Below are 17,276 nucleotides of genomic sequence, written 5' to 3'. Positions count from 1 at the left end.
TGCACCCTACACAAAACTTCAACAAAAAAGATAATAATTTTATGATTAAAGCAAAAACCGTAGATCATTAAAATCTCCTAAAATATTTTCCCAGATCTTATCATATCATCTAGATTGTATCATTTTGGCTATTTATCTTGTGGACATTTGTAATTTAGCTCTAAAATATTTTAAAAACTAATGATCAAAAGCATCATACCCAGCTGGTGACATTAACGCACAATCCTCAATTAATCCTAATCTTACAAATTTTTATTTTATATACGGCAATGTCTGTGTTTCACCAAAGTGTGACCGTACATCTTAATCGTCAGTCTATTTTTCATGACTTAATGTTGACCAAATACATCAGGGATAATTAGCTAAATGTTAAATGTTGTAACCTCATAAAGTGCTGTGCTGTAAAATGTTGTAATCACATGCAATCTATCATAGTTACGTCCTGCTCCAATAAGTGGCTTTATTACGACACATGCTGCTGCTGAGACAAGGTGACAGAGAGCTATTGTTCACAGGTGAGACACAGACAGCAAAACCAGACCAAACAATGAGTATTCAAAAATACTTCAATATATTTGTTTGGATAGTTGTGGATACTGTTTTCTTAACCTCATGAGAAAGCAAAGTTGTGCCAAATACCGTACCATAAAACAAACATTCATTTCAGAATAGAGAAAGCTTGGCACTTTAACCTATGTCCCGCTTTAGTGCCTTGGCATTTTCCAGATCCTTCAGAGTCAAACTAAGGACAGCGAATGTTACCATCTATGACTTGTTTCAGGAAGCATAGCCAGACTTGAATGGTCAATACAATATGAGTTTTCTCTTGTCCTGTAGCCTACTGAGGTAAATAAACTTTTTTGACAACTCATTTCCATAATTTAAGTCACTAAAGGCATACATTTTAGGCTTAGATTTGAAATTGAAATGTGTTAGTCTGTGTTGCCTAACCCTAACCCTTTTATATGCCAGATACAGTATTTATATTTAGTCATTGGACTGCCTGTGTTCTTTATTCATTTTAATTATAGGCCTATTCGCTTAATTCAATTTTTACAGTCTGTTGTTACTGCTTAGGTGATGATGGTCATTTCATGAGCAAGTAAAAGCCAGACCTGCTTGATTCCCCATGGGGCTATAAACGCTCTTGATAGTGCGCTGCCCTACCGTGGGTGAGGTGAGCCGTCTCAAACTCTCCCCCAGCGAGTCCAGGTTCACTCTTCTCCTCCTGGTCGCTCGTTTGTGGGGCACACTCGGTCCCTGCTGCTCTTCGCCCACCGGGCACACCGACCTCTCCACGGGGCTGCGTCCGTTCCACAGCACCGCTCTCTGGGCAGAAGGGAAAGACGAAAATGGGCATCCTCGGGGCTCCTCCGCGGGCTCCAGACCACCATCTCCCCCGACGTCTCCCCCCGGACTTTCGAGCCCGCAGTCAGAGCCCACCGAGCTGCTGAAGGACTCCGAGGAGATCTTGCGCGAGGATGAGGACATGGTGATGGCGAGGAAGAGGAGGAGGGTAGAGCTGTGGAGGAGGATGCTACAGCCGCTTGTGTGTCGCGTCCAGCTCGGCGCCGGGGACACATCAGATAGTGGGGGTGTGAGGGGTAGTGAGAGGGTGGGCTCTGTCTGTAAACGGTGTGTGCATAAGGATGTGCGCTGACCGGTACGTGTCCGTGTGTGCGTAGAGTTGTCTTCTGTCTGCGTGAGACTCAACCTCGGGGAGAGAGGGAGAGAGAGAGGGGGTCGACTAACGGCACGCAAACATTTATGTAAGGCAGAGGCGGGGGAACGCTGCCCTCCGAAAAGCGTCCTTATTTACCCCACAAAACCCACCTTGCTCCCCGGGAGGGCAGACGCAGCGCAGAGGATGCCCCTGCTTGTAAAACGAGATCTTACGGCCAAACAGAACGATTGCGTTGACTGTAACGTGAGCCGTAATCTTTGACAGCTAAAAAACAATTTTGATGGAAACGTTAGCTACAATTAAAGAAATGGTTCAAGCTTAAAATCTCGTCAAACAAGTCTATAGGCTATTCATTGAAAGGTTATCCCCGGTGAAACGCAAAGCTATTCCGCAGCACAGCGCATGTAAAGGTCCAGAGACGCAAAGTGTCCTATTTTAATCCCAATGTTTGGAGGAGGAATCCCCAAAGTCACAGCAGCCGGTTTTCCTCTGCGACAGCTCCTGCAGCTTGTCTAGAGCCTTCTGCAGCTTCGGTGAGGTCTACGCGGAGCCTGTGGAAGAGTGCCCAGTGGCAGCGGGCCGCCCTGTCCTCATTAGTCCGTGTTTGGCTCTCCGCCGCACCAGGGCTCCAGGTAGCAGGGCTCGGAGGCTGGTCTGAGGCTGGTCTGAGGCGGCGGTGTGAAGGTGCGCAGATGGAGAAGAGAGAGCGCGCGGGCAGCGAGCAGCAGCACGCGCCGGCTGGATCAGAGCGTTCCGCCGAGCTCGCGCGCAATGAAGTCAGCGTCAGTGCACGAGCTCCTTTGCATTGAGATGGACAATAAATCAGCCAATCAGAGGGCAGCTACAGAAAGCGCCAGGTGAAAGAGCTTCGTAGACTCTCTCTGGAAAAGGATGGAACGAATGGATAAAAGGACTGCTGTTTTGTATCAAGTTCAACTTTTTATAGACTTCATTATCTTCCCTCAACACTACTGAGTAAAGTTGGTGGAACAAATTATTTTAGACTGCAAAGTAAAAAATAAAATAAAATACCCACCTGAGCCCAGACAAAGCTTTCAACTAGATTGGTGAGCTGTAGTTTATGGATATACATAAATTATTCAATAGCCTATCAATCAGGGCATTCATGGCACAAAAACATGTAATTGTCTCTGTCATTCCAATCCACTGGCTTGGAATAGCAATCAACAGAACAAGATTGTAATCACACAATAGTCATGGTCAATAAAGCAGGTTTATGGCGACCTACCAACTGTTCTGTGAAGTGGCAGGGAGAAATATGCCCCCACTTTGTAGAAACAAAAGCTGGCAAGACTGGCGTACACACAGTCAGCCTGCCACAATAGAACACACTGTTGCTCATGTCTGGCACAGATCACAACCATGACCTTGACCTCAATCGACAGCACCAGAAGGGACAAGCGTGACGCACCATTGAACATACAAACACATGTCATTTCCTGGAGGTGTCTAGTACTAATTCATTTGACTTTCTGGACTAACACGGCCACAAATACTCCAGTCATTATCCTCTGCCACAGTACAAGCAGCTGCCTGTCCTTATCGGGTTCGTTCTTTGTGTCTGTTATCCATCGGTAATGTTATAGCCATTTAATAAAGCTTACAGGACAATGGAATAAATATTGTTCACAGATAAGGAGGCTACCTTGCAGCACAGGAGCTGCTTTGAAATGGTGGCATAGATGGATGTAAGTCTGTCATTTAAATTCACAAAACAAGCAATACTCTAGAAATTAAAATTAACAGAGCACCTTTCAATATATGGGGTATGTAGTGCTCTCATTGGGTCCTTGTGCAAGACACTTAAACCACCTTGTCTATTTCTGAATGTAGTATGAGATAGTTGGAGGGCTGATGGCGCAGATGGGCAACTTTGCCTTTTAGCAATCTACCTCAGGGCAGGTAGGGGATGTTTAAGACCCTCCCAAACTCAAGAGTGGGATTCATGAATACTCACTAGTCACTACAATGTAGCACTGTTCTAGGGAGGTTTGTCAAGAGTGATACAAATGTAAGGCTGAATTAATATAACATTTGCTACACAAGTTTTCACTTCAGTATTGAATTAAATAAAAACAGAACCTGGGTTGACACTTTTTTTTTTACTTATCATCCAGGCCAGAACATTAGGCTACTAGAGGGAGCAAGATATATGCTCATAACCCAGGGATGAAGAAAATACCACGAATGTTTGCAAGACAAATTTACAACATTAAACAGGAAAAATGCCAAAAATTGTCTGGTCACTTGTGAAGAATGTATACACACATTTTAGTAAATACCTTTAGGCAACTCCCTATTCACACACGAAGTGGAAAAACTCCCGATACAAGGAAGAAAGAGGGAAAGAGGAATGTAGTGAGATAAGAGGAACGTAACACTGACACACAGAGTCAAACCCAGGTAGAGAATACTGTATTTCAGGCCCACACAAAACAACAAACTTTGGAGCTGTAGCTGCCTTAAGAAATTCTTGACAGACTAAAGACAAGTACGAATTAGTCATCTAAAAATGGAAGTGTTGAGCAATTGTTCTCAAAACTATAGTATTAAACATCTTTATGCTCTCACCATGTATCGGACTTAACCTGCACTCACAAGATCGCAAGCTCACAGTCGTTTGTAAACATCTGTCCACAAAAAACTCATAATCTCAAAACAAATAGTTGATTAATACTAATTTTGGTCAACTAGGACACCATCATCAGATAGTTGACTAAGCAACTGAAGACATACAGCTCTACAATACTTAAAGCTTTGCCTTTGCATCTCCTCCAATGATACTTTTCATGATATACTATGTCTCGTTCCCATTTGACTATGGAAATGTTCTGCACAAGTAACTCTCATCCAGCTTCACAATATGTGATACTTTAACTTCTTTTTTTATTAACTTTTTTATGTATTTTTTCTATTTTTATTTTTATGTATACGATTTTTTTTAAATTTTTTTGACAAAGAGATAATCTGTTATTTAGATGAGAAACATCATTGAAAGATTGCTGCGTATCTACCATGCGTGTATGTGTTATCTAGGGATGGGACAAAGCTATGGCGGTTGAGGTCATAAATCTGCCCTGAGCCAATCTAATTGGCTATAACCATCCATCACTCCATGCCACAAGGCTGCCATTACCCATGAACCCGAGGCTCTCACTCACTTGTCCTATATAAATAACCTACTGTACTGCACCGTCTTCAAGGAATAGAAGGCAATTAAAGGGAGGTTAAAAGAAAGTGTGTGTTAGAGGAATAGAAAAGACATTGTGGAAGATGGCTAACAAACAATTACATGAGAATTTGACTGATTAATAGTAGCGATGCACCGATACGGTACTGGTATTGGATATCGGTGCCGATATGGGTTCAGCCAATATCCCATCTTTGTCTATAAACTGGTGTAATGAGACAATTTACTGACCAGTGTTGCCCCACAACCTCTAATAATTTTTTTTTTTTTTTTTTTTTTTACCATACACTGATTAAAAGAAATAAATACTATTTTCAGTCTCTGCACTAGCAGCGGTTGATATCGGGTATCGGCAGATACTTAAAGCCAAAGTATCGACATTGGTATCAGAACTGAAAAAGCTGGATCGCTGCATCGCTAATTAAAAGATTGTTCAAGCTCTGTATTACTTTAATAAGGTAGACATACAACTTCACCTCTAATGAAAATGTGAAATTATGTAAAAATGTGTAATATGTTTGACTACCATTACTACTAAGAAAAAAGTATTTGTAGTATTAATTTAATGTGTAGTGTGTGTGAGTTGTATTTGATTTTGCCTTTGGACAATTAAACATATCACCTTATATAGATGAAATAAAACTACTATAACTAACACAGCCAATATCTGGCTTCGCCGATAAGCCAGTATCATGTGGCCAATCTTTATCCACAAAGAACATGTTATAGAAAGACAATGAAATTTCTTTTGTTTCATTTGTCAAGAGCACCTGCACCTGAGGACCATATGGTGAGACAAGGAAACCTGAAAATTAGGTGGGTCTCTGTCATAATGAACTAATCAAAGAGCCAATAGCACGGTTGTAAAGGATGATGAGGTCGCACACTAGGGCACGCTGCTTGATTGCTCATAAGGAGAGACTATGGGCACGGTGCATGAGATTGTATTGTATGGCTACACTCACAGCTGCGATGACAGTGGAAGCTGGTAAAATTAAGTGACGGCTGAGACAACCATCAGGCCACGGGCTCCCAATTGAAATCTTGTGTGTAGGAGACGAGAAAACTTGAGTGGAGCAGACTGACGAGCTGAAAAATATTATATGGATATTTTAAGCACAAAAAAATTTATATAAACAATGTAAATATATAAAGAAAATTGTGAATTTATTGGAATAATTTTCACATTTATGTACATGACAATAACACTTTAATGTGGACTGCATTTAAAAACGTGCATTATGTAATTTTAGTGCCAACTGCTCATCTCCATGGATATGTTAATGCTTTGCCTGGAATATTCCACAGTATCACATTAAACACATTTATTTTGCAGTTATTTAGAAAGAGACACACACAGCAATAACATCCCCATGAAGACAAGCAGATGGCAGACCCTAAATGTTCCACAGTGCACCTTTAGTAAAATTCTAGCTGTCAGATTTGGTGCAGTCATATGGTTTCCACCACTGAGCAAACTGAAGAACTTTTTTCCGCTGATCATCAAAATTCTCTTTTATCAGTTTTCTCCATCGTCGAGGCTCCAAGTCCATCATACCACCAACCACTTCCTGCAGGCAACGATAAACACTTATAAATAACAGTCCAGATTTAGTCGACACAAAATATACACATATAAACCAGATCTAACCTTGCCAAAGTAGTGGGGGAATTTCTGCTCATTTTCGATGACATGAGCAAACCCTCCCTGCATTCCAAAGTCTACAGCAAAATAGGGCAGTCCTCGAGGTACCTTTCAGAGCAGATACATTTAGTGACAAACAAATACAACAAAATACAAAAGCCCCTGGAAATATTCAAGTTGAAAAAAATATAGCATACAGCTTGGCGGATGTCTTTTGAAGAGAGGTCCACCACTTTCTTGTTCATGGCCCATTCCTCATCGCATTCCATAATGGCTTTCTAATAAAAAACACACAAATAAAAGTAATCCAACTAGTGAAACCAAACTTCATTATCAATCACAATAAATTACCTTGAAATATATAGGTGCCATGTCACCAAGTTCTTTCGGAAGGGGGATACACTCCATAACCATGTGGAACCTTTTCCTTGGGTTCATGTGCGTCTCCATGAAAACACAGTCCAAATCTTGGGACTCAAACATTCGCACCAAAGCACGTCGGAAAAGCTAAAGAAAAGTTTGATTAAGATTGAATGACTCTGTTACATAAAAGAAAGTCAACTCTTTTTTTAACACAATAGTGAGTCACCTGCATCTCGGCCCAGACATCCTCATCTAATCCAGTGGCACAACAGTGATGCTGAAGTGGACAGATGAGGCAGTGCCCGTCGGTCATGGACACTCCGGCAGGCAAACTCAAATATGCCTTAAGAAGAGATTTCGTACATTTATTATTACCACTTTATAATAGTGAAACCACAAAAACATTGGTAAAACATGTCAGATTAATTTAGAATGACTAAGTAGTTTATTTTGAATGATTCAGGCTTTTAACAACATAATTAAGGAGTTAGGACTTGGGTCTCCAATAGGTGACCCATGGCCAAATTCCAGACCCCAAGGGGATTTGAACTGGGTGTGAGTTATCATCATTGTCACAGTCAGACTTCCTCCCATAGACTGTATAAAAGTGGACTAAGTGAGTGTGACGTCACCCATACTGTTGAGCGTCATTCAAATGAAGCTCCCAGTGATAACTGTTACAAGAGCAAATTTGGAGCCAGTCTCCATATTATGAATAGGATTTTTTTGACAGACAAAACTGAGAAAAATCAACAGGATGCAGAGTGGGTTAATACGAACATTTTAAGACCAAAATGACGAGGCTCACTGCAGCGGTTACAGAAAGAGGGGCCACAATATTCCAATGGGAGCCAGGATCAGCAGGAGCTGGAAATGCCATTGTACTTTGGCAAAGAAAACATTGTTTACTGGCAGATTTTTTTGTGGTTTTGCAATGTGGACATGTCACCCTTCATGGAAATTTAATTGGAGGCCCTTGAGTTAGGAGTTAGTAACTATCCTATTAATCCTATTAATTATTAATGATTAACTACTTAAGTTATTAAGCCTGAATCATTCTTAATAAACCACTTGTTCACTATGAATTAAGTCTTTGACTGTGCGTTATCAATGTTAATTATAGTATAGTTGTTATAAAGTGTTACATTAGTGTTATTAAGTGATAAGTGTCATTTATTTAAGAACAATAACCAACCTAACACTAATGAAATAATTTGTACATGTTTTATCTCACTTACCTTGCTCCCTAGAGCCACTATGAGGTGCTTTGGGAGCTCTGGGTTGTTGAAACAGTGTCTGCATTTCTCCATGGAGGCAGTTAGTCGTCTAGTTTCCCCAATGGCGCGGTTCCTCATCCTCTCCTCGTCTCTGCCCTCTCCCTCCCTCCCGCTGTGCTGCACTAGACACAAACATGTCATCCAGTGTATAGTTATCTCCGTCTGTCTTCCCCATCATCTGCAGAGGCCATATGAGAAAACATGGAAATGAGAGCCAGTTAGAACAGTTAATACAACAAAAATGTATTGCTTTTAGATTTCAGCATTTTAACTGTGACATTTTGCACATCATTTCCCTGATAATAAGAAATCAGATTTTGTATTGAATAATTTATTAGCCTGTACTGCAACTTGGATAAAACTTTTAGAAAAGTCTGATTTGGGGCCTCCAGGCTTTAAGAATGAAGTGTTCTTTTTACTGATGCAACCACAAGAACTGGGGAAGCAAGTTCTTTTGCCTTTTGTTAGTCACAACAGTGGAGACAGTGTTGCACATTTGTGCTTCTCGCACAATGTGCTCTTGTGTATAGAATTGCAATGGGCATTTAGTTGCCTTAAAATAACAATAAAATGCATATAAATTAATGCATATATTATCTTATCATATTTTTTCTTATATAATGGACAAACTGTATATAGTTTACTACTGTGCTTGCCCACTAACCCAAAGATTGGTGGTTCTGTCCCAGCTGGAACAAGTATACTGTCTTTGTGTTCTTGGGCAAGACACATCACCACAGTTGCCTATGTGTATGAGAGTATTTGTCAGAGGGGGCAGTGACACATTTGTAAAGAAGAGCTAACCCCTAACCAGTGTGGAGTAAATACAGTATAATGACTACAGTGTTGCACTTGAGAAGCTTTGTCAAACTTGCAAAGAGCAATACAATGTAACGCATTATTATTCATCATAGTTTAGGCTCAACAGAAATGTATTTTTGAAAATGGGGTGTGGGGATTGACTGATAAACCTGCAGTTGTTTTCTAATGGTTAAATGTATGAATTATTTTGGATTTAAGGGAGGTATAACATTAACATGCAGGACAACACATCGTCTCATGCTCAGTCCGAGTGTATTCACCATGGCGACCAGCAACAGGTTCGAATCAGTGGAGAGAGAGTGAGACAGGCCTGGCCCAAGTGTGTGTGCATGACTGTGTGTGTGGGAGTGAGTGAGAGTGAAAATGGGACTATTTTATTGACTGTGTGGGTGGGAGGTAGGGAGTGCAACGGCTGCAGAAGAGTGCTCAAATTTCCATTTCATTCGAGCCATGCCCCCCAAATTGCTGAACCATTAAACTAATTATCGACTGATATTCAACACCATACAGTGGAAGAATTTTACAAATGGGAGATCATGACATGTTTATGTTAGTGGGCACACATGCCCCAGTTCCAGAGACACATTTATTATTTATAAATGTCATACCTTTGCAACGTGAATACAATTTGAATGTATAAGATGCATGCAAGCAAGTGAAATGTATAAATCCATAAATATCTATACATACTATTGTTTATATAAATACATACATTGGAAAGAAGGGCATATGAGGAAAGACTGGTGTGATGGAGAGGGAGGGAGCCTCTTGAAGATCATAAATCTATTGCTGTGATTAGAAGTGATATTTATAGACACATTTCCATGGTAACTGTAGATGTATTTTTAGTGACACACTTTGTAGGTGTTGAACGTGTGTATTTTTATATGCATGGCTGTTTTAGTGTGTAAGGTAATGTTTTGGTCTATATTTGTGGTCCAAATGCATGTCATCTCAACACCAGGATTACTTTAGTACTTACTTTACTATTATGTTACGGGAGCCCTATGAATGGGGCTCAATGAGGGTTTTTAGCCCCCTTTCTAGGAATTGGCAAAGGAATAGTTAAAAGGAAAACCATGGACAGACCATTTGTCCTTCTTTTAATCACCATGGCAACTGCATCAGCACTATGTTTATTAATGTTTTTCATTAGTAAATACAGCACAAGGTTTGACAGAGGCACTTTGTCACTTTGGGTAAAATTAAAAACAGTGCCCACCTTAGAAGCCATTCGGGAGTAGAGTGCATTCTGGTCTTGAGCAGTGCTCATCTTCTCTCTGCGGACCAACTCCTGCAGACCCATGTTGTCATCATCCTGGAAATACCTCACACGCTCACCTTCAACATGCGTCTCAATCTGTGGAGCAAAGTCATAGCATTACCTTACGCTCACACATTGCTCCACATAAGCAACCATTTCTAATATTGATATGACACCTTCTGACCACATGCAGCAAAAGCTGCTTTATATAATAAAATTTAAAAAATGTATATTTTCCTTACAGCTTTCTTTTTCCGGCGTCCCCCGTGGGGCTCCACAGGTCCAGAAGGAGCATTAACAGGCCAGGCTCGACCTGATTGATCAGTTCGAAATAGTACAACTTCCTGGTTTGGACTTGACTGGGTCTTTAAAAAATAGAAGAAGTTAAAACATGAAATACTGAAGACAAGTCTGAAAACAAACCTACAAAGATTAAATGGCATAGGAGACTGGAAATCTGTGAATTTTTTTGCTGATGATTTAAAACCCATTTAATTAGAATCTAAGATTCAGAATCTAAAGATGTTTAACTCATATGTACATTAATCATGGTGGACAAAGTGCTAAATTTGTGCTATAAAAGAACATAAGATCAGTGGTGCTTCAACTGTGTTGAAGTGTGACATTTCAATGCTTTGACCAAACCAAGGAGTATTTTTTTTTACCTTGTTTGTTTTCGCTGTCTCTTGTTGTAACTTCTTTCGGGCTGCATGGCTCTCTCTGGCTTGCCGAGCAGAATCCAATTGGGATTTCAACTTCTCAATCATAACCTGAAATATTTACAAACCCCAGAACATTAAAAGGAGCAGCTACATTAGCAAATAAAAGAAATGGCACTGTACATTTTTAAAATTATATTGTTGTAATGCATAACTTATGTTACAGTTTATGGAGAATGAAGGGGGAAAGTATCACACGGCCTATATGTGAGCTATTAAAAGTACACACATGAATGTTTTCACAGGTCCAGTGTGGTAAATATCAATAGATGCAGACACCAAAGTCAAGTGCACTTAACACACATCCACATGAAAGGCTTGGGAATAAGAGTGTGATTGCTTTGTCGTGTAGGGAGCCACTGGTTGTCAGCGAGTGTGTTGTACCTGACAGCCCTTTAACACTCGCCATAAAAGATCCCAATAGCACTCTTAACATTGACACGTGAAGGCTGACAGGACCAGTTGAGTGCATGGATCAATAAAGGCTAAACATTTATGGAAGCTCTTATAGACCACTCAACCATAAAGTCCAATGTGTTTAGAAGACAAAAATAATAATTAAATATAAATAAAAAGACAGAAGAAGAACTAGTACTTAAATAAAATAAAAACATGTTCTGATTTTGCAGAATCACTGAATGATCATTTTACCACTGCCCTGGTAAAATGGTCAATAGAGATTCATCGAACCTTAGTTCTACGTAGTTCGGAGACTTATGTTTTCTATTTTAATTGATCAAACTGGATCTTTTGAACCTTACTTTGATGTGAAAGATAGACTTACTGTGTTTCCCATAAGCTCTGCCTTCACCAGCTTTGCTCCAAGCTTGTTCAGCTCCTCCTCAGACAGCAATGGAACCTCCTCTTCTTCTTCTGACTCACTCTCACTTTTGCTTCAAAGGGAAATAAAAATACACAAAACCCTTAATGGTATTTCAAATAGCATAGATACTGTGAATGAAGCACTTCATGATTAAACACTTTTTTGTGAATTTCAACCATTTACATATTTCCTTCATGCTGTGACAGTGTTTATCTGTTATGGTTGATTTGGTATCCGCACCCCCTAACAGATGATTACAAGCGCGCCTGAGAGGATGAGAATTGCGGGAAGGGAAGCGTCGTTCAAGGCTATTTCACTTCTCATAGGCTCATTTCATTCTGCTGCTGTGCCGCACACTCGTTTCATGCTGCAGGGGTTCTGGTGCCGTTTTACCCAAACAACTCAGTCTAATGAGCCAAAACACAGAGGAGCACAGAGGGCTCCACACAGCAGCCTAATGCATCTGCTCAGCAACACTGCAGCAGACGGGAGTGTGACTAAAGGCTGTTTGCAGACAAGTTTTATACAAGAATTACTGACAGATCTGAGTCATTGGGGAATTAAAACTTGTGACATTAAACATTAGTAGATGGATGTTATGATTGTAATATTTGCAATTTAGCTCTTGGGTCTAAAATTCAGGAACTTAACAGAGCATGATAGAGCATCTTGCATGAATGAAAAGTCTTAATCTTTTGACACCAAATAGTTGTGAGCAATTATCATAAATTCTGACAAGGGTTTTTGAAGTATTTGAATGTGACTTATATTTTACCGCAAAGTGTGAAGCCCACAGTTACCACATTTAATATTTAGAAAACTTCTGGGACAAAAACACAAAAACACTCCAGAATAATACCCGGTTGATATTGCAGCATCTTTCTCCACAGTTGAAGTGTTTTCAGGCGTAGTTGTTTTTAAAGGACTCTCTTCTTTCTCAAGATGCTTTTCCTGACGATGTGTCCCAGAGCTGCCAGCCTTATTCCATGCAGGAACTGTGGACGTGTGGGAGTCTTCATAATCAGAGCTGGGTTTGAGGAAAATGGAAGATGACTTGGCTGGAGGACGCTGATAGTCTGGATAAAAGCAAAAACAAAAACAAAAAGCATACAACTATTATTGAGAGAAAACACCTTTGTGAAATCAAACTTCTTAATAGATAAAGCTTACTTCATGTTACATAAACAACCATAATAACTGACATAAAAAAATATTATGGGGATTATACATTTAATTGAAATTACTTATGTATTTGCCTCTGAACTATCGCCATAATTACTTTGTTACAATTATAACAAGATTAATGATGGGTCTTTTGACATATTTAATGACATGTATCTTATTCATCTGAATAAATTGATTTGATTTGCTTGACCAACATACCGCTAGTCATGTCATCTTCATCTGAGGGTTTGAGGAATCTGCCTTTTAGCGATCCCAAAGAAAGGGGTTGGCTCCAGTCTTTGCCAGAAGCTGCAGAATTAGACCCTTCTCTCTCTCTATGCCTATCCCCATTTCTGTCTCTATTTCCATTATTTCCATCCCTTCCTCTATCTGCCCCTCTATCCCTATCTCTATCCCTATCCCTATCCCTCTCCCTATCCCTCTCCCTATCCCTCTCCCTATCCCTAGTTCTCTCTCTATCCCTGTACCCATCATTGTCTTGTTCACTGAGCCTGGATCTCTCTCTGTCCCTGTACCGGTCTGAACGCCCAGGAGAAGAGTCTGATCTCCTCCACCGCTCTCTGTCTGAACCACGACGTTTGTCCTCTTCCTCTCTTCTCCATCCACCTCGCCTTGAACCCTCTTCTCCTCTTCTGTCTCCATAAACAGCTTTTTCAGCTTCGGCAAGTCTCTGCTGAAATTCCTCCATTGACTAGAAAGAAGAAAAAAATATCTGATTTAAATGATATACTCATGATATAGCCAAGGCTGGTTACCATGTGTCCTACTTAAGTCACCTGGACTGTCTGCTGGGGTACAAGGGACAAGTGCTGTATCTGAGCAAACCTGTATCCAGAATAATTAGTACTGGACAGACCTGAATACCTACTTCCTCCTTTCACTGTGTAAAAATCAGGCATACTAGTTTTAAGCTTAGTTTTTGCACTTTCTTAAGCTCCAAACTTTTCCAGCTGAATGGCATTGGCTGAAGTGTGTGGATAATGATGGCTTCAGATCATAGTGCATACATAACATTTTAACATGTTAAAAAGGCATTAAAGACTGACATACTAAGACTTTCTCTGGAGAGGAAATTATATATTCTATCCTGCCATTCTCCTGCCATTCTAATGCCAAAGATGTATATGTGAGTACATTTGACTTGGCTCATGCTGTGGTGAGTTCTTACCCCATATCGCTCAGACACCACATCACTGAGGCTGCGTTGCTCCCTTTCCGCTTGCTCCTTCATCCTCTGGTAGCTCTTTCTTAGCCAACTCAGACCACCATCATTGGCGACTGAAGCTAAGAACAAAACCTAAATTACTTGAAGTAGTGAAAGTGTTTCAACACTACTAAAAAAAATAATATGCGAAATTCCATTGTGCCTTCAAGTTAATATAAAACTTATCTATCCTTTATTCAGTAAAGCCGCATTACAATAAGAGCTAATCCGCCTATGTGTGGCTTTTAAATTAAAGTTGTGCATTCATCTGTGAAAACCACTGGATTACATTATGCACAGGACTGTTATCTCGCTAATAGACAGACTTCAGAAAGAGTTGTACCTTTTTGGACCACTGTGCCAGTCTTCTCCTTTGGGGGTAGACCAGTTCCTCCATCCTTCCAGTAGGGATTTAGTTCCAATTTGTGGAGGCCAGCCTAGAGAACACATTCTAATTAAACTATGAAAAACCAAGCGTGACAACAAGTGATTATAAGAACTCCTCTGTTGCATTGTTCTTTAGAAGCATAACTCAGGTAGTTAACATTCTTGAAAACATCCAGTCGTATATGTACAAATTAGATGAAGAACATATGAAACTAGCCAAATACGAAACTACAAAAATATTAATGTACCTGCTCAATTGCCTCAGCCTTGGCCCTCTCCTGCTCCTTTTGCTTGTCTTTCTCCGCTCTTCTCTCAGCCGTAGACGTAGTTTTCATGGCAAGAAAATCAAATGTCATCCATTCATCTCTCTGTAAAATAAAGAAATAAATAACAAACACCTACAGTTGACATAACCATATTATAATTCACCTATAGTTATTCTTTACCTGTATATTCTGTAATGTATTAGTGTTGTTCTCTGGTTTGGACTCATCCGGAACATTCCAAGCTTTAGCAGAAGACTGGGCTTCAACCCACTCATCACCAGAGTCCTTATAAAAGACATAATAAGGAAATGGTAGTGAGACAAAATTATTAGAAATTATACAGAAAAAAACTACTTTATTATTATTATTATTATTATTTGCACATTAAATACATTTGCTTATATTTTCACAATATCAAGTACCTCTGAGCAGTCAGTAGATCCATCCCCAGGTTCATTAGGCTTCTTTTCCTTCTTGTTTTTCTTGTTTTTTTCTTTCTTCTCCTTTTTCTTTTTTGATTTTTTCTCTTTTTTCTTCTTCTTTAAAGATGATTCCTGTCAGGTTATAGGCACCACAAACTAAGACACCAGGATTGAACAGAAAGAAAAGTAAAGTAAAAAAAACAAAAACAATCCTTACTTCTTCTATTTCCTGCAGCCGTTCGTTAACTTCAGGAAGCATCCAAGTGTCCTCTCCTCTGAGTCTTTTAAGTTCCTTTCGCTTTTCCTCTTTTTCATATTGATGCTTGGCCTGAAAAGTAAAAATCATGGAGTTATTTATCTTTAAGTATTTAAATATTGCATAATGGTAAATGCCCAGTGGTGTGACAGTTGACATTTAAAAGATATGCAAATAACTGGTCACATTGATCTAATTTGGGCATCAAAAGTACTCTATCTTCAAGGACCCATCGTCATCATCACTGTTCACACACAGTCATTCACCAGAGAAGGAACACAATGGAGGAAAAGTTGTCCTTGGGCAAGACAACACTTCATCTGCCTTGTTAAAGGCTGAATGTGATTTGAGTTCCTTGAAGGTAAAAAAAGCACTATTTAAAAATGTGACCATTTTACCATGTACATGGCGAGAGTGTGGAGAGCTAATGTGACCACATTGTAGCATTTTGAGTGACCCATCCAGCTTTTAAGGAAACAAAACACCATCTTCTATACAAATGGAACCTTTGTTGTGATATTAATTGTCAAGTTCTCCTTAACAACTGTTATTCAATGCCATTGTTACTAGCAGATTGTTAATTCAATGAACATTATAGCCTATATAATTTAGAATGTAACCTATAACTAAACAATTACTGATATCACTGCCTCATACCATTAAAGCAGTGATGATAACATGTCTTACATAAAAGTAAATAAACGGCCCTTAACACCAATGCTTTGACATATAAGTCTGACAGATGTTTGAAGCCATTAAACAGAGCAGAGCAAAACCACGCCTGTCTTGTGTTCATACACGTGTAAAAAATGTCAACAAGGCTGCACCGTAAAAGAAGATAACGGGGTATTAAAACACTGTGTGCATATGTGATTACAGCCAGCAATGTATGCCCAGTCTCTCTGAACAGTGGATAAAAGACTAGAGCACAAGTAGTAAACAGTCTTTGAATCAGCATATGCATTCTCAAGTGTTTGTGCTGTAATTTCCTGTGCCGTTTTACACCACCCGAAAGCAACTACACGGATATAATGTGATGGTTATAAAAATATTGCCTTTGTTTGGATTGAGAAAAGCTGACACAGGCTTTATTTATAAAGACGTATTAGCAGCATTAGCATCAGCCACAGGGTTTCTAGCATACAAGGGCAATCGGTAAATGCCCCAAGTATTAAAGTCTGTCCAAACTTATACTTATAACAAAAGTCACACGTCGTTACCTTTTCTAAAGCCTCTTGACGAGCTTGTCTCTTGCTTTCCTTTCTTTCTTCAATGCTGCTCGCACTCTCGAAGCTGCCGCCGTACGCCGCCATGACAGTGCCGTCGAGAAATAGTGGATGTCGTAAAGAGAAGCAGTGACGTTTCTATTAATGTACCAGTAGGGGGCGCTGTTAAAGCAATTACACTTTATAATTGAATAACCTTTATTATAGAGTGACCAGATTTTCAAAGTTCTAAACTAGGACACACCTGGGTTGCGATGGTTGGTGTAAATGAAACTGTGAAAAGAGCATGTAAGATTGTGCATTCTTGTATCAGTCATAACCTGAGAGACTTCTGTTGCTGCATTTTTATGTATTTATTTTTTTGATTTATGGTCATTTGCAAACAGGTTTCTGCATTTTGGGCAAACAAATGACAATTTATGCTCCTCTTTACTGTTGGCGGGGATCAGATTAGTCAAAAATTGTGATAGTCCTATTTAGACCTGGTTTAAATCAAATTGGTAAAAAAAATAGGGACACCTG

The 17,276-nt window shown here is 39.7% G+C and overlaps 2 protein-coding genes across 2 annotated transcripts in view; both read right to left on the bottom strand.

Moving 5' to 3' along the window:
• Positions 1 to 1,914, bottom strand: part of gucy1a2 (guanylate cyclase 1, soluble, alpha 2) — a 32,256-nt gene extending 30,342 nt beyond the window's left edge. Inside the window, exon 1 of the mRNA XM_020940435.2 lies at positions 1,168 to 1,914. Coding sequence (XP_020796094.1) covers positions 1,168 to 1,491 — 324 coding nt within the window. The 5' untranslated portion in view covers positions 1,492 to 1,914. The remainder of the gene's footprint in view (positions 1 to 1,167) is intronic.
• Positions 1,915 to 6,037: 4,123 nt separating this feature from the next.
• Positions 6,038 to 16,854, bottom strand: cwf19l2 (CWF19 like cell cycle control factor 2). Its single transcript, XM_020940546.2, is given in 20 exon segments — positions 6,038 to 6,466; positions 6,547 to 6,648; positions 6,738 to 6,818; positions 6,892 to 7,047; positions 7,130 to 7,246; positions 8,142 to 8,279; positions 8,281 to 8,358; positions 10,225 to 10,362; positions 10,509 to 10,631; positions 10,932 to 11,036; positions 11,770 to 11,878; positions 12,668 to 12,884; positions 13,192 to 13,684; positions 14,162 to 14,277; positions 14,541 to 14,634; positions 14,833 to 14,952; positions 15,031 to 15,135; positions 15,273 to 15,404; positions 15,490 to 15,600; positions 16,749 to 16,854. Coding segments are annotated over 20 exon segments (2,769 nt in total). The 5' UTR covers positions 16,842 to 16,854; the 3' UTR covers positions 6,038 to 6,325.
• Positions 16,855 to 17,276: the final 422 nt, after the last annotated feature.

This window comes from Boleophthalmus pectinirostris, unplaced genomic scaffold (genome assembly GCF_026225935.1).
Source record: "Boleophthalmus pectinirostris isolate CB_2022bp ecotype Guang Dong unplaced genomic scaffold, ASM2622593v1 HiC_scaffold_9, whole genome shotgun sequence".
Classification (NCBI taxonomy): Eukaryota; Metazoa; Chordata; class Actinopteri; order Gobiiformes; family Gobiidae; genus Boleophthalmus; species Boleophthalmus pectinirostris.
The sequence above is the reverse complement of the archived record's forward strand: the minus strand, read 5'-3'. Positions and strand labels throughout refer to the sequence as shown.